Source organism: Antennarius striatus, chromosome 7, assembly GCF_040054535.1.
Source record: "Antennarius striatus isolate MH-2024 chromosome 7, ASM4005453v1, whole genome shotgun sequence".
NCBI lineage: Eukaryota > Metazoa > Chordata > Actinopteri > Lophiiformes > Antennariidae > Antennarius > Antennarius striatus.
Genome location: NC_090782.1, coordinates 18404708 through 18427874, shown reverse-complemented (window position 1 = coordinate 18427874; position 23167 = coordinate 18404708). Strand labels below are relative to the sequence as shown.

Genomic DNA, 23167 nt, shown 5'->3' with positions numbered 1-23167 from the left:
ATTTATACAAAGCAAGTTCTTCTTCTGAATACTAATGCACTAATGCCCAGTGTCTGTGCACATGTGTGTGGGTCGTTGTGGAAAGTCAGTGAAAAGGAATGTTGTTGAGGTGCGTTTTTTCATTCAGTGGTATTAAATCTGTCAGAGTCGAACTGACAAGGCTTGTGTAAATATGTCTGAGGGCTCAGTGATTCTGTCTTTCATGCCAGTCCAATCTCTATCAGGAAAATAGAACTTGTCACCATTCTGTCATTAGTGTTTTGTGAGAGCGGTGTACTAATAAGCTTTGACGATCCTAACTCACAGTAGCACTTGTTGCAATATGCAATGAGTGATAGATTACATGACAGACAAATGCTATCATAGAGTTAGTGAAGTCTGTAATGGAGCGGTGCAATGAGGCAGGAAGGTTAATCTAGTGCTGATACACAAAAGCTAAAACAAATATCAGCAATTTTCCAGGCCTTTCCAGCAAGACCCAGTTTTCTTTTTTCATGCTGATAAATATTTATGGCTAAGAAAACAAAAAAATAAAATAAAACAAAAAAAACCCCAACAACTGCAGGTGTAGCATTTTTATACTCTAATTTTGATTCCTCATTCAGGTATTATTTGATTTCCATTTTTCACTTATTTTTGGAACAATTGTATGAACACTATTATTATCATTTAAAAATTAAAATAACTTTTTTTTAACTACTACTGTACATCCTGATGATATGAAATGGTTTCACAGGCAGTGTGTGTGAGACGAATGTGGGAATAACCCAATAGCATTGATCTATGAAGTGTTTTAACAAAAAGGTTTCATGAAGGTTTTATGAAACAAGAAGGTGAAACAGAAGGAAATTCTACACCTTTCACCCTTGTCACTAAGCACACTGTTGTCAGCACACATTTCTTGATTTTAAGTTCATTATCAGTACATCTAAGTAAACGTATGTCTGTGACTGACAGAAACCTGTTATGATACAGGGAGACACCTATAAACCCATTACAGTGCGCCCCCGCGCATTCGCACATCACTGGTCGCGACTTCACCTCATCTTGGATTTTTGGTAGGCAGTCATGTGATACCGTACGCGCGTTCTATTGGCTGACGGCATCCGGAAGTGTGCTCGGTTCCGTGAGTCTCAGATTTAAGTGAGACACAAAAGTGCTTTAAACAGTCGATAACAGTGTAGGAAAAGGTTATACAAATAGAGGGTGGTTTAATATCAGTATGGGGGAGGGGGGGGGTCATAAACGTTTAAATTAACGTAAATAATAAGATAAATAGTATGTGGCTCTATCGTTCCTGGAACACATTAACTGCAAAGAAAGAGGGCGCACTGTATTACATATACACCCGCTGCATATGGAGGCCTCCTTCTTGCAGCTCACAGTCGAAAAGGGAACTAGAGGGGCCTTCCTTGCTTTTTCTGAGCAGCTCTAAGATGTTCCACTTGCTCCTTATCTCCAGCCCTCAAGGTCTACATAGCACCATTGCATGATTATAATGCCTGGAATGTGGTTATTATTATTATAGCCCTCGCATAAATAAAATCATAACTGTAACCAAAGTTTTTCAATTTATATCTTAGCTTTTTATCTTAGAATTTTCCTGAAAATAGTGGAAAACAAGGAAAACAACAATTTTTCTGGATAATTGGTTAACCCCGGAAAACAGCATTTTAAAATAGCATATTTTTCCTCATAGCTTTAAATAATATATTTCTAGTGGCTATTTTGGGACAAAAATGGATATATTTACCTATTTGTGCCACTGAATTTATGTGGAAAACATTTCTTTGGCAGTATTAACGTGAAAGCCTCGTCAAGTCACAGGCAATTTTATTTCTTCGTGTAAAATCTTTTTAATGCCTCTATTTGACAGGACAGCTGAGGAATCAGGAAGAAGGAGTGCAGGGGGGATGTAAATGGGTTCAGGGAAGGGTCGTAGGTCACACACACACACACACACACACACACACACACACACACACACACACTCTCTCTCTCTCTCTCTCTCTCTCTCTCTCTCTCAAACACACACGCCCACTGAGATAGATCAAGGACAATAATTTGAAGGGGAAATTTTCACTTTACAATTTTCACTCAAAGTAAATAGACTTATTTTCTATCACTGAACTAACCATCCACCATCCATCACCAACACCATCAGTGTGTAAAACTATGTAAATACTGTTTGTGTAAAGTCATTTTCATGAGGTGCACATGTGGAATGAGTTGCTGTTCAGCTCCTATTCTGTTCAAGTTTGGAAAAAAACAACAACCTGACTGTACATAACATTTATTTATTTTAGCTGCCACTTTGCAACAGTTCACAACATGCGCATGACCCACAGCACATTTCACCTCATAAGCACATTTTGTGTCTGCATTCTGAGGAGTTTTTCCTGAATGGCATGCCATATGACGCCATTTCCACTCTCTGGCAGAGCATCACTGTGCAATCAGTGACTGTTAAAGAGTAACAAAACTGAACCAGAAGTCAAACCAGAGGCAGAGCACCATCTGGCTCTGTCCTGTTCGTGGTGGGGAGACAGATAAAATGAGCGAGACAGAGAAAGACAGATGGTTGTGCGTGTGTGTGTGTGTGTGTGTGTGTGTGTGTGTGTGTGTGTGTGTGTGTGTGTGTGTGTGTGTGTGTGTGTGTGTGGTGGAGGGGGGCAGTGAACGACATGACATTTTAGAAAACCTATTAAGGCACAGAATGTCGTTACCATAACTGACATAAAGATCTATTTTTCAAACTTTCTACTTTTCTACATTTTGAATGTTTAAAAAAATGCAGAGAAGAAAAGACAAAACAAATAATTATAATATCATCCATTAAACTTCAGCGAAAACATTAGAAATCAATGTTTAAAACTATTGTTGCCATAAAGTGAGAACTTATGACGTCTTGGAAAAGCAGCAAAGGACTTAATATTTTCAAGTCTCCTTCCCTCCATCCCCTTCTCTCCCCCCCAAACGTGCCCTCACCTTTTTTTTTTGGAAGATGATATGGGGGACCCAGATGTTACATTACACTGGCCAATAGTGAGCAGAGAGGGGCTGGATTGGTTTGCACTCCTGATGCCCCCTTCTTTTAAAAACGCCTGATCTCCTGTCTCCAACTCAGCAACTCAACTCACAGGAGGAAGAGGAGCGGTGAAGCTCAGCTCGACTGGCAGCATCACTCGCACCTGACAGACTGAGGTGGCTGCTCAATTTATAGCTATAGAGGATTAGAATAAAGTTAAATTAAAGAGTAGCTGAAGGTTTGATACCATGTTGGAATTAAATAAGGTGTTGCTCCTGCTGTCTGTCCTGGCTTTAGTGGCTCTGGCCCAAGGTAAGTGAAGACTATTATTGTAATTCTTACTACAGCAAGAAAAACAGAAACACACATGCACACGTACACTCATAAATACAACCTGAAGACTTGAACACATTCTCATCTTTGGTAATCCCATACTGTGAAGCACACGTGCAGGAAAGCTGACTGAATTTCTGTGTTGAGGCTGTCAAAGCAGCAGGACTCCGGTGAAATGTTTGGTGGTGAGTTGTGTGTGTGTGTGTGTGTGTGTGTGTGTGTGTGTGTGTGTCTGTTTTCATAGACCACCTCAGTAGTTCCTCATTCCCACTGTTAGGTCACCAGCACATTTCACCACCAGGCTAATCAACAACAAGTGGTGATAGAAGAGAAGGAGGAGGAGCATACAGTGAAAAGTCTTCATCCTGTGTTCCTGCTGCCGGATTAATCACAGAAAAAGTTTTGCTGATTGCTTTTAAAGTGACTGTTGGCACACATGATGTGTTCTGACAGAGCATTCATGCTATTATCTACAAGTGAAAGGCCCTCTTCAGGGGAAAAATGCCACCCAGCCACAGACTTTTAGGATCTCACAGCCGAATCAAACACACATATCATACACTGCTCTCTTGCTTCCTTTTAATTCCCCCATGTGGTGAACTGTCACCTTCAAAAACACCACGATGCTCCGCTGGATTGTTTTCCCCCAGAGTTTCTCTCTTATCATCTTTACAGAGTTCACCAGTCTTCCTGATAGACACCAGTAGTCGTTCTCTTTTCCAAAGCTGTCACTATCTGTCTGCGTTACAGCTGCTCTCCATTATAAGAAGCCAGAGGTCCATAAAAGCAAGTGGCTGCGAATACACCTTAATCGTCTCCTTGTCTGGCTGAATTCAGAGGCCTCTAAGTCATAAATGTCTCTCAGAGGCTCTTTGCCATTAACTGATGAATACATAGAAGACAGTCTGGTGGTGAGAGAAGACAAACATGTAATGTGGTGATTCATTCTGCTCTCAATCAGATGAACGGTGCGTCTACTGACAACATAAAGTTGAATTGATTTCATTTCAGAAGTGAATGTGGACTTTAAAAAGGACTGTCAAATGCCACATTCTGTACCAGGCTTCTTCGGGGCTACATCTATAGGTTGATGATCACTAACCGACCCTGTCACCTTGGAAACAAAAGGCAAGCAGTAATAACACAGTTTGTGGCCTTTGTTCCACCTGGTGGATTAGTGGTCAGCTAAATGAAAGAATGGAACAAAAAAGAGGGATAAAGATTGAATTTATTCGTCCTCTTTTCCTCATCAATTGTAGGTCAGTCTTTCCTTTACTTCCTTACGGTCATCTCTTCTCTCCGCGTGAAAGTTATAAGAGAGTTATTAGGAGACCATAAGTCTCCATCTGTTCATTCTTTGTGGTTTCATTTCTTATGAGTCTCATTCAGGTATTTCTCCACATATACATTTCCCACATTTCTCCCTTACTCCATCTCCCTCCCTCCCTCATCTCTGTTTTTTCTCTGACCTGTCCATCAAAACCTCTCCTCACCTAGCTGCTCTCTCTACACCTCAAAGCCCACATTTGCTTTCATGAACTGTTCTCCCCTTGAAGGCGGCAGCAGCCGTCTGCAGCTCAGAGCGGAACAGTTTGGTGTTACCGAGTATTATCACGAGTCTTGCTGTCTGCTCTTTTAACTTACTGTAACCATTTTTCTTTAACTGTATCAGAGGACTTCCTGTCTCCTCTTGTCATGTTGCATAATTGTAAAACAAAGGTAGAGGGTGTGTGAGCAACTGGGGGACCATGGTGGGTCAGACACGGGGGCTGGTTCTCTAGATTTTGAGCAATGTCTGTTCCAAACACAGAGCTGTCTGGCCGTCTGACGTTAATGATCGAGACAGGGATTACAATGAATGAAAGAAAAAGGCGCAAAATGACAACCATTGAGCCGTATCACATCTGTCTTTTCCTTTGCTTCGTTTATTTACGTCTACACCCACATGTGGATTTGCCAGAAATATTATTTATTGCAGGAATAATCAGCTGCTTTCATTTGAGCCTTTTCCAGCACATGTCTTTGTACTTCTGCACATGTGCATAAGTTCATGCAAGGACTTAGATATTTTAAAACACAGAAAATCAGCGCTGCTCGAGTGCCTTCTCAATAGTATCAGGGACGAAAAAAAACAATACGCCTTTGTTATGGCTTTATAAATTCTTAAATCATGCAGTTGATTTGGATCATTAGTTAATGTCAGCGGTAAAATTGCAGATTTTAATAAGCCACAGATGTTTTAGGAATCAGATTTTTTTAGAATAAGGAACATCGGGGTAATGAGAGAGATATATGCAGAGAGAAAAAGCAGACTCCTCTGTAACCACACACACCTCAGCTGAGGAACTGGCCAAACGCATAAACAGCTTCCATATGACATGGCAAAAACTTCACACACACACACACACACGCACACATGATCACTGCATTTGTATGAAATAATCAAACTGAAAGCTGTACATGTGGGGAATGTGGTTGCTGTCGTCTCCCACTTGTCAGTGTCTGGACTAACCTACAGAATCCAAACCTTTACCTCTCTGATCTTCCTTGAAACCACTTTGGCTATTACTTCATAAAGTCTGACATTTTCTAGCCTCTTCCTCTCTTCCCCAGCTCTTTTATTAGATTCTGATGAAGGCAGAAAACTCTCACTCAGAAAGTGAAGCAGCAGAGAGACTCGCCACTGCAAATCCACTGGTGATTATTAATAAAGGATCTGTCTTGAGGTTGCAGTGCTGCAAGAACAGAGGCTAAATATCAAAATGAATCAATGAGACATAAATATTTGAATCCAAAAATAGTTTTAGAAAACATGAATTGCAGTTGTCACAACAGTTTCACAGAGGTAAAGGTCATCTCTGTAGTGTGGGAGAGAGAAAAAAAAGCCAACGGCTATATTTCAGGCTTGTTACTGACAGTCTGGCATTCAGGTGTTTGGCATGTAGCTAAATGTGGTTACAAGATGCTAACCAGCCGACAAGTGCAGGCCTCCTTTAAAATATAGGAGCAAATGTTATATTCCTCGTTACCATGTCGACATTTTACGAGGGTCGCAATGAGGCTAGAGGTTTATAATAATAACTGCCACATGGCAGGGTTCATGTCAAAGGTGAAACTGAAATAGAAAAGCGATACCTCTACATATGCATTCCACTACACCAGTGGAAAAAAGTCAAAATCATAACAAGTCTCTTGTGAGCGAAGGAGGAAGTCATGTGAAAAGGAGGTCAGGATGGTGGGATGGGTCACTGAAGTATTAGATTTTAACACAGGTGTTTCGTAAGTGAGAGTCACTGAGAGTTTTACTATCACTTCTCTAAATGAAAATAATGTCCATGTACCTTAAAAATGTTCTGTTGTGAAGCTCCTAGTAAACAAATGACATCAATTTTTGTTCTTGATCTACCTTTAAACACCTGTTTGACTCAAACTGTGATCTTTTGCTCATCTTAACCGAGTTCCTGCTCATAAACCCACAAAACCTAACCACATGTCACATCATATGGACACATGATGCACCATATACATGATCATGTACTGTTAGGCGTCTGGTAGTCTAATTTGCATGGCTTGTCGGTTCTGTTACATTAGCTGTGAAAAGTACTGTTTTGTGCTGCCAAAATATAAAACCACACTAAACATGTGAAGAAATATGCACCAGCAGAACACAGGATTTCTTTTAGCACCAAAGAGGAAAACACACATTCTTATCTGACGCCGCCTGGTTTAAGAAACGGTTCTTAATGAGCCAAATTCCCTTAAATACCAGCTGTACTCGATATACCCCAGATGGGAGCCCTGGATTTTAAAATTCATAAAGTCTTAACGTGCCACTCAAAAGCAGAATAAGCCACGTGAGTTTAATTTGGATTTCCTTGTTTAACTTTCTAAAACCATTAGTCACCTCGTAAAACTCTCAGAATGCTATTTTGCTTTCGTTATCAAACATCTTGAAAAGATCTTCAGTGACCAAACGGTTCTGCTGTGAGTTTCCTTTGTTTTGGTGTGAGCGAGGAAGACATGTTATGTAACAGGGCAGGAAAATGATGGATCTTGGACCTTGGAAATAAATGGATGCACTTTAGAGTGAGGAATATGAATAAATAGACATCATTTTGTAAGTCAGTGTTAATTAAGTGAAACAAAAAGGATAATTATTTTCTCTTACATATGGGTTTCCACTTTAAATGACCATTATATGATCTCAGAGACAACAAGAACAAATATGTGAGATTCAGTGAGATGTTTGATTGAGCAGCAAAAAACAACAACTTTAAATAAAGGGATTAAACAATGGAGAGGGGTGTTAAAACAGTTTGATTTAATAAAGCAAACCTGGAAGGAGAGCCACATCTGTGCAGCAGATCAGTGTGAAAACATTTGCTTCTGCCTATTCAGCGATTCCAGCGTATCAGACAAATCTGATATGGAAGCCCATCAATGGGTTTTAAAGCCAGAGACATAAGAAACAACAACCATGAAGGTCAGATGACTGTCTATTTTCCCTAAAACTTATGTAATACTTATCTGGACAGTTGATCTTTGTTCTGTCAAGCCATAACCTTTCCTTGCAGAAGCTTTCAAGAAACGTTGAAAAGAAATGTGCTGGCAAGACAATAAAGACTCAAAGTGAGCCATAAACCAGTGGGGATTGGGATCAATACTGGCCTCTGTGCTTCTCATAAACTCAGTAATGTTTCCCTGAAAATTGTTCGCACACGAGGGCACGCACACACACACACACACGCATGCACGCACGCACGCACGCACGCACGCACACTCACACACACACACACACACACACACACACACACACACACACACACACACACACGTGCCTAGATACAGTTTGATCTCCATCCATCCATTTTCCCCAATACTCTGTGTCATGCATCTTTTCATCCTTGAGATTATTGTAACCTCCGTCTCTGGTTGTCCTCCCCACGAGTCCTTCTTTCTCCTCTTGATCCATCAACAGGCAGTCACTGCTGAGGATGCTAATCAAGCTCCAGCCGTGACAAATCAGTGTGAGCAGTCATCTGTTACCCAGTGGCTGAGCCAGAAAAGAGAGCACACACAATTTTTACGTAGCTATTTCTTATTTGATCTTAATGAAATATGATTGTAAAGCACGCACACACACACACACGCACGCACACACACACACACACACACACACACACACACACACACACACACACACACACACACACACACACACGCACACACACACACACAAGGCTTTATCACTGAGTCATGCTTCCATCATTATCATTTTCATACACTTTCAGAGATAACAGCAGTTCAGTTCAGTGCTGCCTTATTTTGAAGAGAAAGATATTTGAGTTGGCATTCAGTGTTGCTCTTTGTGTTTTTAAATATGCACCATATATCTTCTCTTTTACTTAGAAAATAATACTTAATTTTCATAGAGAAAATGTTTTCATTGACAAAAATTGTTGTTTGCTTGAGACATCTGTCGATGGAAATTAACTAATGTTCAAGCAACTTCAGCTTGTGTGTAAAGATGTTCTGCTCTTAGGATGTTGTTATGAAAAGAAGGAGCAGCGATAAGAAATATCTGCAGAAAGATATAAAAATAGAGATAATAAAGGAGGAGAGGAGAAAGAGACTAAAATAAGGAAATTAGACAAAAGGAAAGAGAAAAACAAAACAAGCTATTTGATACCATTTTCTCCCCTTTCAGTGGCCCCAGAGTCCTGCTCGTTGTTTCACAAACAGGACAGAAGGCTTATGGCTAAAATTAAATGAGAGGAAAAATTGAGAGAATGAAAAATAAAGGGCAAACATGTAATTACAAAAGCATTCAGGCTGTGAAGCGGCTGACTGTATTGCGCTGACTCTTTTTCAAAACTGAAAACAATATCGTTCATATACAGCCAAAGGAATCACATCATCACATCACATCTGACAGAAAAACTAAAAATGCATTCAGTTGGAGGGTGTAAACACTGAGCAGTTGATGTGATTTTGCCAAATGTCTGGGTGGTATTCTCCCCGTCTGCAGGATCCATAACCAGGGGTCGGTCAGACAGGAGCAGGAGAATGGACCTCAACTTGTTCACTGATGTCCAGACAACAGGTACTCAATCCATACTCACCGCCTGAGTAGCAGGACACTTTGCACACTGTTCAAGTGGAACAGCAGGAAGTTAGTAATTATAGTTTGAAGCACCGCTTTATCCAAATTATCGTCGCAGCCTCTGCTGTATCACCAGCTGAAACTCGCTGCTCATGGAAATAGTTATTTAAAACCCACAGCCAACACTCACTCCAATCTAAACACTCCGACATGACGGACATATTTTTTGACTAAGTGTGACTTGTAGTTACTGAGCTGTGTCCGATATGAAGAGAAATCGCAGAAATGACCTAAGAAGTGAGCCATAGATTACTCATGCCGCTCACCAACTCACACGGTGGGTATTTAATATTTATACAGTGTTTAGATAGCACAGTTTGAGCAGCTACATACTGTTTTTCACCTTGCTAGCTTTTATAACTGCAAAATGCACAAAGAAAATCAGAATTCTCTCTTCAAACTTGGCTTTGAAAAGATTTAGATGAATGCCAGCGGTCGCCTGTATTCAGATTGCTGCTTGCGGCAGATGTCCCCTCCATCACCTCAGAGCACCTTTAATCATCCAAAGGACTTTAATAGAGTTGTTTATTATTTTCTGAACAAACTATTTAACCAATTTGTCGCTAAGCCATTTTTTGGTCTTTAATTAATTACATTTCTTGAGAGGAAATGCTCAAGTTTCAGAAGATGGAGCAGACTAAAAAACTAGACAGTACGGTTCATCAGTCAGGCCAGGACGCTTGGAAAGAACCTGGACAAAGAAAAACTCGCCGGGGGGAACCAAGTTAGCTTCAAATGGCGGTAGCAGACCTGCTCCTACTCTTAAAACTTGTAACCTACCCCTGCTGATTTCCTTTCCTCCTCAACTTCATTCTTATTTCTGGCTCCTGTGTTGAATTGTTTTCATTCTCTCTAATGTTTTTTTTAAAAAACTATTCTGACCGATTTATATCTATGTTTCCACTCATGTGCCCCCAGGCGTGACAGAATGGACATCTTGGTTCAACATCGACCATCCTGGAGGGAACGGGGACTACGAGCGCCTGGAGGCCATCCGTTTTTACTACAGGGAAAGAGTTTGCACACGGCCTATGGCTATGGAGGCTCGCACCACAGACTGGGTGTCAGCTGCAGACACTGGAGAGGTTGTCCACTCCAGTCTGGAGAAAGGCTTCTGGTGCATCAACAAAGAACAGCCCAATGGCCGTGTTTGTTCCAACTACCATGTCCGTTTTCAGTGTCCACCAGGTAGCTCTGATGACAGAAGAGTAGATTATTTAAGCCTTGAGCCACGTTTCCTTTAGCACTGGTTGGGGGGAATCCCCCATTATCAAAGTTTGTAGTTGTGTTTCATGTTAAAGATTGTAATCACTACTTTGTCTTCATGATTAGAGTTGTTGTTATATCATGATATCTTTGCACCAGATTTCACTCTCTGTTCTTTAATGTATATGTTTAGAACAGAGTTACTGGACGACGTGGAGCGAATGGGGTCCTTGTTCAACCACGGTTTGTAACGATGTAGGCATCCAGGTTCGCCAGAGGAAGTGTGTGAACACCCAGCCCATGCCTCTCCTACTGGTGCCAGCATGCCAGGGGCGCCATTCAGAAAGAAGGGAGTGCTCCAATCCACCGTGTACAGGTGACAAGTTTTACAAGGTTCTAACTTGTGGCATTAAATTATACAAAATGATGAGGTGAAATGGTTGCAGTGTGCAAGATCTGCACGATCAGAAAATACTTTGAATTGATTGATACCATTTCAATGAAGTCATGTCCACACTACAGCTGAAGTTTCCTTACTGTTATCATATCATGTTTTACGATTCATCATAAATCATGCTGACATTTCTTTCAACAACTGTAGCTTTTGGTGTGTCCATTCAATCACAACTATCTCAGTCGCAGCTATTTAATCATTTCTCTTAAACTTTTAATGCCCGTTATGTAACTGCTTGCATGTGCTTACAAATGATTGATCAAAACATTTGAAGGACAATTTTAAACTCACATCATTCCTTTTTGTGATCAGCTGAGTGGGGTCCATGGGGACAGTGGGGGTCATGTTCAGTGACCTGTGGTGGAGGTCGTAGGATAAGGAGGAGGACCTGCATAAGGACCTCACTGACAGTTCAGTGTTCTGGAAGGCCTGGTGAAATTCAGAAGTGTGGGAAGAGTCCATGTCCAGGTGAGCCTGTGAGGTTAAAGCCATATTTTTTTGGTCTTTATCACTTTGTGCTCACATCTCTGTCCTTTTCCCTACAGCCAAATGTCAGCGCATGTGTATAGAAGGCAGTCCGAATGACGACTGTAGCCTGTGCGTATGTGACAGCCATGTGGTGGTGGGAGAAGTCCGCAGTGTGACTGGTGTCCCTGTGGCAAGAGCGTCGGTGGTGCTGGCCAGTCAGCCAAAAATAATCCTTGCTCGTACAAATGCCAAAGGCCAGTTCAGGCTCACGGGAGTTTGCTCCTCCAGCTCGACCTTGATCTCCATTAGGAAGGAGAAGTTTGCTCCTGTTACTGTTTCTACCTTTAGCAACACCACAGGTTTGTCGTGGGTACAGGCTGTCCTCAAGTCAGCTGGTGAGTGTTAATTATAAAGCTATTAATGGAAAAATAATATTTAATTTGTCATATTGAAAAAAAAAACATTAAAATCTGCTGCGTTTATGCAATCAAAAATACAATACATAGCATAATTAACTGGAACTGGAAGTGCATAGAAAGCAGGAAATTGACAAAACTACAGTCTAGTCTGGGATATTGTAAGACTTGTCTGAAGGTTTAGTTGCATGGAGACTAAATAAAAATAAGCCTGTACTACTTTCAAAGTACAATTCTCCCAAGAATAATTTTTCACAAGCACAGACAACATGTGAGAGTAAGGTGTAATACTTGACTGACTTTTATGAGGTCTCAAAACTCTGCAGCACCATTCAACAGTCAGAGTCAGAGTCTTCAGGGTCGGCTCCTTTCTGCTTTCCACAGAAAAGCCATATATTGTGAAGCACCCAGAGGACAAAGTGCGTTATGCAGGAGGACGAGTGTTGTTGTGCTGCAAGGCAATGGGACTGCCATCACCGGATAAATACTACTGGTAAGATGAATAGTAGTGCTGGCACATTAATCATGTGGCAGTCTGTTCTGGTCCCTGCTGTTTTGCTGAAAATGCCCGCCGTGGGTGTCATTGAAGAGCGTGAACCAGAACAGTAAAGTTATGGGCTGGAAAACCAAAACAATCAACTCAAAGATGCTAAATCACTCTGAGGAGCTTAGGAAATCTGTAGTCCTCATGACTACAAGCCTACGATAGTGGTAGCAGCGGCAAAATCAAAATCTTCTTCTTATTCACGCTTGTCACAACCAATATTTCAAGACTGAAACATTTAAAAGAGGCTATAACTATTTCCTGTGTAACTACTTTTCAAGGTACCACAACGGGAGTCTGCTGGACAGGAAGATATATAAATATGAGGAGGACCTTGTTCTACGGGATCTGAAGCCTGAGCAGTCAGGGCAATATTACTGCAAAACCAGCAGCCCTGCAGGCAGCATCAAGTCCTCCCCATCTTTCCTCACTGTGATTGGTAGGTGCAGTTAAGCCAACCATCTCTTACTAATGGTGCAAACATATAAACACATACATACTAATATGCAATACTATAATGTTTCTTCTGTAAGGTATTGTTGTCACGCTGACCAAGTTTTAGATAAATATCCTGTAATTCATAGTCGATAAATTAGGTGACAAAACAAACCTCTAAAGTTATTGTGCAACTTATTCAATGGAAATACATTTTGTAGTGTTATTGCACTGACCACAGTTGAAGTAAATCAAATCTCTTCCTTGAGCAAACACTGTTCAGTTCCTGCTGCTATGGGTCTCTGAGAAAAAGTTGTAAGAAATATGGGATCATGGGACTTGTTGCCTTCATTGCCGAGCAACCACTATTGCAGATGAAAATCTCTCTGGCATCTCTCTGTTTTTCTTCACAAATTAAAGACATAGAAAGGAAAAAACTTCGAAGACACCTTCAGAAAAATTAGTTCCCGTAAAAAGTTGAAAATTACAGAATCGAGTACTTTGCACCTTGTGCTTCATTTATCAATGAGTGTTCGCTTTTCCCTTCTGAGCTCACCCTTTCTGTGATTTCAAATTTTTTGCCAAGATGCCTCAGGAACCAGCTCATATGTGCACAAAATGGCAGTTTTAAATAAATAATGGTCAAAACTGTCCTCCACAGGAAACCAGCAATGGCTTCTTGGGCTTTCACATTAACCTTGCATTGCAATAAGAAGACCAATCAGTTGGCCACTATATGACATAAGCAATGTGCTCCATTGCAATAAAATAGGAATCCACTTCAGATTTGTGAAATGTTGGCACCAAAGCAAAGTGCTGACTGAGATCAAATGTAGCATGTGATAAACTAGTGGAAGGAGAAACCATACCTGGGGCATCTGTGGATGCAGGCAGTGCATGCATCCCCTTTTTGAGCCTGTGGCTTTAGCTGGCGCAGCTGCACTGTTGTGTCAGCCTTGATTTCCATCTGGTCCTGCAGCTGTGCTATAGGTTTTTGGCCTTTTCCTCAAATTCCATTTGGAGATGAGCAGTGCTTACTTCTAGCCTAGCACTGTCTCTGGACTCTGAACTGGTTGGGGAGAGAAGCTCAAATTGAGGCAAGGTAACAGGCATTTTTGGATGCCTCTCCACTTCCCCTCCATCACTCATAACTGCAGGTGCTGCATCAGGCACACTCAACAGGTTTTGGTCACCCAAATGCATCAGACTCTATAGTCGCAGCGGTTTTGTAATGACCCACATTTACAACAAACTTCCAACAAGTAGAGATTTAAGCTCTCTTTTTAGTAAATGCTTCAAAGTGTGCTCCTATTTTAGTCAAATCATCTTTATAACAAATATCTGCTTGAGAGTGGGTGTGACCAGGAATGAATCAAGGTCAAACATTATTATCTCAATCCAATAAAGTTCAACTTTAATGGATTTATTTCTCACACGCCAATTAATCAGAAAGGGTATCAATAACTTAAATACGGAATCTTTTAATTAATGATCCCGGACGAGCCTCCATTTACTTTATGACCCTTAGCTTGTGGTGGAAAAGGGAACGTGCATAAAGCATTACGTTGTTGGTAACTTAAAGTTATTCAATCTGATCAATCAACAAACAATATGAAAACAGGTAAAAAACTCAATGAGGGCTGATGGGTGCTGCTCAACACAGAAATAAACAGTAGGCGCTAGAATACCATGGCCAAAGCGCATGAAATGTGTGCAAAGATTTGTGATGTTTTGACCACCTTTAGGCTGTCAAAAATGTGATTTATGTCATGAAATAATAATTCCATTTTCATTCCTTTCATTACAATAGGACTTTGGAATTCGTGGAATGGTTGATTCCCCCCTGCAATCTAAAAAGTTTGTTGCTTCAGTCAGAAAGTCAATAAAAACTTTCTTTTAATTGCAGTGATGTAATGTCAAATGTAATTCATCATCATCAGCCTAGAAAGAAAATAATTTAGCATGAGGCACATAGGGATTATCGCTCTGGGTGGCTGTTATCCCAGTGCATTTGTGTGTGGCACATTTACTCAAAGTTCTGTCAGGTCATTTGCAATTCCACTGAGAAAAAACAAGTAACCTAAATTTATTTTAATGCCTGAAAAAGCAGCTGCCTGACTAGACTCAACATTTTAAGGGAATGTTTGCATTAAAATCCAGCAAAATCATCCATGAACAAAACCAGAGTGTTGTACAATTGAGGGAGAAGAGTCGGATAGCTGGATTTACTGTATGTCACTGAGAAAAAGCATGCCAAGAAAATAGTAAAATAATAAAAATCTCAAGTCTCAAAATCTATCTATGCTTGGATATATACATATGTTTTTTTATATTTACATTTGTTGAGGGTATGTGGCTCCCTGGATAGGATTTCATTATTTCAAAAGATTCTGGACAAAGTTAAAGTTCGATTTATCCAGTTTATCCAATTTATCCAGAACACCCAATGTTGAAGCAAATTCCAAGACTGTCTTTAAACTTTGCTTCTTTTCTCTCTCAGTATTGAGATAAGTACACATTTCCACATCCGTATGAGAAAAAGACACATTCCAAATATGGTGCTTGTTAGCAAAGACACCGATTAAAAAACAGAGTTTTCACAGTGGACTGTTAAACCAATCTAACCCAGGTCACTGACAAATCCCCACTCTCCAAAAGTAATTATGGCAAGACACATTGTGTGCAGGACAACACCTGCAGGCCAGAGCAAAATGACATTTTTTAAAATTCCTTTAACAGAGAATGGATTCTTTTTACATTTTACAATAAGCAGAGATTTCATAACTCATTAAATGTATTGACGGCAGTTCATATATACTTTTGAGTAGAAGCATCATAATTTATGTCAAAGGAAACTGTTGGTAAAGTCGTTAGTGCTGTAATGATATTTCAAGCGCGTCTGTCACACTGCTCCATGTGTCTGCAATTATGGATTGTGGGAGATATGGAGCTTAACAGGGATATTTGACTACAAATGCAACAATGATATCATTCAAATCAATTATTCTTTCCAATTTCCATCTGGATGGTTGGTAAATAAATCTTCCAACTTCATGTCTAGTGACCCTTTCATGCATATTTTATTGTCCAAGTTGGCTGCTCACACATTTTTTTCAGGCCATGCAGACATTGTGTGAGGAAAACAATGAAATATACATATTTAAGCATGCAACCTGGAACACTTCCACTGCATTAATGCATTGAATCAATGTTTTATCATTAAAATCTGAGTATAATTTGGTTATTTTCACATCTTCAACAGGCCCATGTTTTAATTTTCCACTATAAAAGCACAGCAGAGTAAAACACAATAATCATTTGCATATCTATGTTCATTAGACAAAAATGTGTTTAAGACATGTATGTTCAACAGCACAGTAATGCATGTAATTTGTCAAATCCACAGCAAAGGGATCACCAGCTTGCAATTCCACCCCTGAGACACACCTCATCAGATTGCCGATGGACTGTGCACAACCAGGGACCAAATCCCAGTATTACAACGCTGGCCGCTGCCCTCACAATAAATGTGCTGGCTCCCTAGACTTTGATATGCGCTGCAGAGATGGAAATACATTCTGCTGTGGGGTCCAAAATATGGAAACTCGAATGATTGACTGTGGCAGCTACAGTCTCCCCATCCGGGCTGTCACACAGTGTGGCTGTCAGAAGTGTGTGCAACCAACTGTGCTGGTTCGAGGTAGAGTGGTCTCAGCTGACAGTAATGAGCCTCTGCGTTTTGGACACATTTACATTGGTAAAGAGCGGGTAGGCACCACTGGATACCAAGGAAGTTTCTCATTGGAAATTACGCATGATACACAGAGATTAGTGATAAATTTTGTTGATCCCACTGAGAAGTTTATTGACACTCCCAAAGTATTTGTATTTGACAAGAAAGGTGGCTCTATCTACCATGATGTGAAGGTGATGAGAAAGCAAATACCGATTGACATCAATGCAGCAGAGGCCAACTCTATTAACCTTGGAGAAATCCATGGGGAAGATCCAATAGGTCAGTTAGTTATTCCTCCCAACTCGTTCCACAAGGACAATGGTGAAATTTATGAGGGAACAGTGAAAGCCAGCGTCACATTCATTGACCCACGAAATATCACAACAGCGGCTGCGACCCCTGGTGATCTTAACTTTGTGGATGATGAGGGTGACATGCTGCCTTTAAGGACCTATGGTATGTTCTCAGTGGATTTCAGAGACGAGACCAATAAGGAGGTACTTGGAGCTGGAGCTGTTCAAGTACTTCTTGACACACAGCATGTCAAAATGCAAGAGCACATCCCCAAAATGAAACTGTGGTCTTTAAACCCAGACACAGGAATTTGGGAAGAGGAAAGTGACTTCTCTTACACCACAGAGACAACTGGTGGACATGGGCGGAGCAAACGAGAGGAGCGCACATTTCTCATTGGCAACATGGAGATCAGAGAACGAAGGCTCTTCAATTTAGATGTACCTGAAAACAGACGCTGCTATGTCAAAGTACGTGCTTACATGAGTGACAAGTTCCTACCTAGTGAACAGCTTGAGGGTGTTGTTATCACCTTGATAAACTTGGAACCCAAACCTGGATATTCCTCTAATCCTAGGGCATGGGGGCGGTTTGACAGTGTCATAACTGGAGCCAATGGAGCTTGTTTGCCTGCTTTCTGTGATGCTCTAAGGCCAGATGCTTACACAGCTTATGTCACAGCAATGATGGGTGGGGAAGAACTGGAAGCAGCTCCTTCTTCCCCCAAGATGAATCCAAATATCATTGGAGTGTCTCAGCCATACCTGGACAAATTAGACTACCAACGCTCAGACCATGATGATCCAGCCCTGAAGAAAACAGCTTTCAGAATCAACTTAGCAAAGCCAAACCAAAATAACTTTGATGAAACCAATGGGCCAATATATCCATATCGGAATTTATTAGGTTGTGAAAATGCCCCTGTTGATGCAAATCATTTCAGATTCTTTAGAGTGGAAAAGGACAAGTATGAATACAATGTTGTACCTTTTGAGGAGACTGATTTGACAACCTGGACTGGAGACTACCTTTCTTGGTGGCCTAATCCTCAAGAGTTCCGAGCATGTTACATTAAGGTCAAGATCCATGGACAGAAGGAAGTAATGGTCAGATCAAAGAACTTGGGAGGAACACACAGGGAAACAAAAGGTAACCTTTATGGCATCAGAGACATTCGGAGCACCCGGGATATGCGAGAGGCCAACACCTCCGCAGCATGTGTGGAGTTCAAATGTAGCGGAATGCTGTTTGACCAAGCTCAAGTGGACAGATCCCTCATATCCATAATGCCACAGGGGAACTGTCGCAGGATTAGCACCAACAGTCTCCTACAAGAATACCTCATCAAACATCCACCAGTTGCTCAAAACAATGAGTCTTATGCATTCACCATGCTAGCCCCTGTCGATCCTTTGGGCCACAACTATGGAATCTACACAGTCACAGACCAGAATCCCAAGGTGGCCAAGGAAATTGCTATAGGGCGCTGTTTTGATGGCACCTCCGATGGTTTCTCCAGGGAGATGAAGACAGACTATGGTGTGGCCCTTACCTTTAATTGTCCAGAGAGGAAAATTAACAGAGAAAGTCTATTCCAACGTTTGCAGACCAACCCAGCTCAGACTCTGTCTCAAATGGCCAGGGACATGAGGGAGTCAGAAGGTCTGCAGGTGCAGAGATCACCCGCCCGGATAGTGGCCTATCCTTCTGAGCAGCAGGGCAGGACACAGAGTCGCAGAGTCAGCTCTTCAACCAGAAGGAGAACGCCCATGCGCACACAGCAACGGCAATAGATGTTCCAAAAGGTAAACCAAGACACAATAAGACATGCCTTTATTTTTTGAGTATTATCCACATTGTTATGTGTACAGTATATGCTCTTTGCTTTTCACTTCTAGGTCATGGTGCTATCAATTCAAGGAAGTAAAGGTTGCCCATCTATTGATGAGTATGAACTCCTTCCTATGAAAACCAAAAGACTGAGGTAGACAGCAATTCAACAAAATCAATGAGTGTGATTGAACATATTCATTAGACATACTTACTTGAAGGGTTGGTATGTACATTTCTTTCTGGCATTTATTTAATTAGCTGATTTATTTCTGTATGAATAGACTAACTTGATGTTTGTCAATGTAACTTCTGGTTTGTGGCACTGCACTTACCACATTATGGAAGTTTTGGTGCTGACATCTCTTGATGCTTGACTAGAAACCAAACCTTCAAAAACTGTAAATACTAAGCAAAGCCTCCATTACTTCAAAACTAGCCACTGCTTTGTACGGAAATTCTTTTCAGAAAGAAACCAACTTGAGGCCCTTGTTGTCTGAAGCAGACACTTAGCCCCTTTTCACAAAACTGGAAAATCCTCTCCATCTTGGGGAGGCACGCTCAGATGAGTCATATTAGGTGCAGTGGGGTAAGGCATGGGAACACAGGATGCTTTCAGTCATGCTTCTTAATGCTTTTCATTAGCATGTCACATTGCCATCTGTGATTCAGCCAAATGTCTTTCATGCCTGCTTAGAATGTGCAAGACCGAGGCCTTCGCTATGACAACTTTGGATCTCACTAGTAGCAGGAAGTCTGATATTATGGTAGTTTATTGTTAGTGTTATTATTATATCCCTTTTCCACTGTACATTCCAAAAAGAAAAGAATTCCCCCAAAGTACATATTCCCAGAGTACTGCTTCTCAGAACCATTAGAAACTCAATTGGGGTCTAATTTGATTTTGTTTCTGTTGTTCAGTCACATATTTGTTACTTGTTTTTCTACCTTGAAGTGCAATAAATAAATAAATAATCTTAATAGTTGCATAGGATCTGAACGTAATAGACTATTGCGGCATAAAATACTGCTTGTTAATGAGGCAATGACTCCCTCATTATCGGTGGCAGGTATAGATAGATCTTGCACAGGGCTTGTTTATAGTAATTTCAAGCCCATGATTTATTTTTATTTCATGTAAGTATTCTGCAATTCTTTACTAATCTATAAACTTTGACATACGTGCATGAATCATGGATTGGTTTTAAAACTTGTACACCACGGTAATCTTTACAACTTCAGACGGCACAATTCTTAATTGGAGTTCAAACTCCCAGCAGAGCCTTCTTATTATTTATTAATGAGGTGCTCCGCTTGATTCCTACATAAAGCATAATTAAGAAATAACACATGAAATTACTCGCCGCATTTTCACTAGACTGACAGCTTCACATATACAGATACGATATTAAAAGAAAACTATTTCAAAAGGTTGGTGGTATACAGTAGATAACCCTCAATATTTCATGAAAGATAATAGATAATTGTTAATTTTCAAAATAGCACTTGCAGACTTAATGGGAGGATCCCTCCAAGCTGAACTAATCCAGAACCAAATAAATAAAACCAGGAGAGATTGACAAGTAAATATAATCCTTGTGTTAATTGGGAAGTAAAGTTTAAAACTCTCTTGAGAACAATTATATAACTTGCACAAGAGCCAAATGAGTTTATTTCTAATAAATAATTTATCAACATAATTAATCAACAATGTACTGTGCCAGAGGAGATTATATTTAAATCTATTTACCATCTAAATTGCACACAGTTCACTCTACTGTTGACACTTCAAATGTTTTTAATCCTTATTACATTAAAAAACAATTACGTGCAACAGCTGTATTCTTTAATATTGTTTAACACTATATCTGTGCTACAACTGTAGTGTGAAGGTATGAAGTTATGTTGTATGAAGTCAATGAAACCCATATAAAGTATCCTTACACTAGTAACTTCACCTTACTTTTTAGTGCAGTCACTTTCCACAATGCACCATGATCAACATATTCCAGAAAAACAAAGTAATATATGGTGACAACAGGTGGTACCTTTGACATACTCACTGACCTCTCTTATCAAAGGCCTGAGAGGCCATCCATGACTCAATAGTTCAGATCTCCAGATGAAAACAAACATCTCCTCACAGCACATCCAGCACCCACCCTGTAAGAAAGAAGATGATTGAATCCAGGTGTGGGAAAAGATAAGTCCTATAAAAAAGCAATGGTGTTTCAGGTCAGCTAAGGAGGCCCAACAGCTGTAGAGCAACTGGAGGAAATGTTAGACCAAAGACATCAAGAGAAAGAAGGGTGAGATTATCTAGTCATGGATTTAATCATTTTGGGGTACTCTTTGGTAAATGGAAAGAAGGAAGGGAAAATATTAGTGGTCTCTGGCCACACAGTCCATCACTTACAGAATATCGGGCTTCGAAAGTGGTTGCACATGGAAGAATGCAGGTTTTTGGACGAGAATGCTTTGACAGGAGAATTGGCTTATTCATGAGGAGAAGTTATCAGGGGAGTTCGAGAGAACACAGGAACAATAATAGGCAGAGTAAACCTTTATATAAGGATTTACTAGGTAAAGTAAGATGGGTCTCCAAACAGTTACTTTGTCTTCAGGGAAACTCCAAAGGAGATTACAGAACCTCCACAATGTTTGGTTTATAGACTCAACAGAAATTTTCCAGTCTTTAGAACCAAATATATGGAATTGAAGAATGAATCCAGCAGATATGACACTGTGCAAAGAAAATGTTTAAGTAGCAACAGTACAAGCAATTGTTTCATTTTACAGGGATTTGACATTATTAGTACAAACATGGCTTAATAGTGTTCCAAGTATTTTTTTTCTCCTTCCAACAGTTTCATATTTTAGCAGATGAGCTTATTGCCTTTCTTGGTCAGAGCGACTGAGAAGATCAACAGTTGTCTCATCCCTGTTATATATTAGGTTACTGAAGGCAGTCTGCTAGCTTAAATAAAATGAAGGGAGTTGAGAGTTCTTTGGTCATGTCCATAGTAGCCTTTTAAAAAAAACATGTATGTTCTTTTGTTTAGCGCTATCTGTATTTGTATCTACTTAGACACAAGTAGTTGTGAAGTTTCAATCTTAACATGTCAAGTGAAAATTAAACATAGAATAGAATTTTATCTTGTCCAAATGAATCTAAACAAACACATTGTTTTGATCATAATTAGCTTTCTGGGATTACAGGTCTATCAAAATTAATTACTATGGACAGCTCCTGGATCAGGCCAATGAAGTGAACTGTTTGTTATTGCCAATTCCATATCTCTGAGTGTTAGTGTTACACGGCATCTCCTTCAAGCTGCGCTAGAGATATGCAGCTGAAGTTAAACAGTCCTGACTGCAGTGGTTTTGCTTAATAGTTTGGCTGAATTGTTGGAAATAGTTTAGAAGACAGAATAACATCCTCTACAATAAAGTGTGTTTCATAGTGTTGCTCAATCTTTTGTCTTTACCTTCCCTGTCCAAGAGAACGGCTCTATATCTAGGAACAAGGATTATGATTTCAAAGCATTTTCACAGGATTCTGTTTAAAGCAGTTTCATTTTTAAATATCTGTCATTATGATTCTCTATTCTTCTGCTGCGGTGCATGGCGTTTTAAACTCTGACCACCTGGACATCTAAATGGTTTATACATAGCTCTGACAGCAGAGACAGGAAACAGCTAACAGCTGGAGGGGCTTCTGGGAGCCCCAATAACACTAGGGCAATTTCACAGTCAGGAGAGGGCAAATTCGCAGATAAAACCAACACGGCTTCTATCTGCATCTTGATATTTAAAAAAGAGTGACCTGACATTATATAACTCTCCAGAAATCGTTATGTTGAAAACTTTGAATTATTCCTTTAATGGAGATTACTTTAGTTACAGATTTTCCATGCTGGACAACTAGAGTTTTCATATTTCATCTCATTTATAGTTGCTGGATAAATTATTTTGTAAGTTTTGAAAAAGGAAAAGCTACTTTCACTCAAACATTTTTACCTATTTTTGTCCCCGTTGTCAGGGAGTTTCAGTGGGTGTACCTGTATGTAAAACTAACCAGCACCATTTGACCTCAAAGCACAAAAACTAAGGGTTCCTCTGTCCACCACAAACCATGAACGCATCCGTTCATTTTGTCTTGCTTCTCTCTGAATTAAGCTTTTTTGTAAATTGTATATTGTATGAATTCTGACTCGGAAGCTGTAAATAAATGATTTTGTGGTAACATTAGATTCATAT

The 23167-nt window shown here is 40.2% G+C and overlaps 1 protein-coding gene across 1 annotated transcript; it reads left to right on the top strand.

Annotated features, from left to right (window-relative positions):
• The first annotated feature begins 3150 nt into the window (after positions 1-3150).
• On the top strand, positions 3151-23158 carry cilp2 (cartilage intermediate layer protein 2). Its single transcript, XM_068320308.1, has 10 exons — positions 3151-3340; positions 9390-9464; positions 10443-10712; positions 10924-11106; positions 11497-11652; positions 11730-12047; positions 12453-12561; positions 12894-13051; positions 16454-18882; positions 18976-23158. Exons 1-9 carry the CDS (start codon positions 3277-3279, stop codon positions 18868-18870), a joined length of 3750 nt encoding a protein of 1249 aa, XP_068176409.1. The 5' UTR covers positions 3151-3276; the 3' UTR covers positions 18871-18882; positions 18976-23158.
• Positions 23159-23167: the final 9 nt, after the last annotated feature.

Coding starts and splice junctions, on each gene's coding strand:
- cilp2 (XM_068320308.1), top strand. CDS start 3,277: ATGTTGGAATTAAATAAGGTGTTGCTCCTGCTGTCTGTCCTGGCTTTA. Junction 10,713..10,923: donor CCGTTTTCAGTGTCCACCAG/GTAGCTCTGATG, acceptor GTATATGTTTAG/AACAGAGTTACTGGACGACG. Junction 12,562..12,893: donor TCACCGGATAAATACTACTG/GTAAGATGAATA, acceptor CTACTTTTCAAG/GTACCACAACGGGAGTCTGC.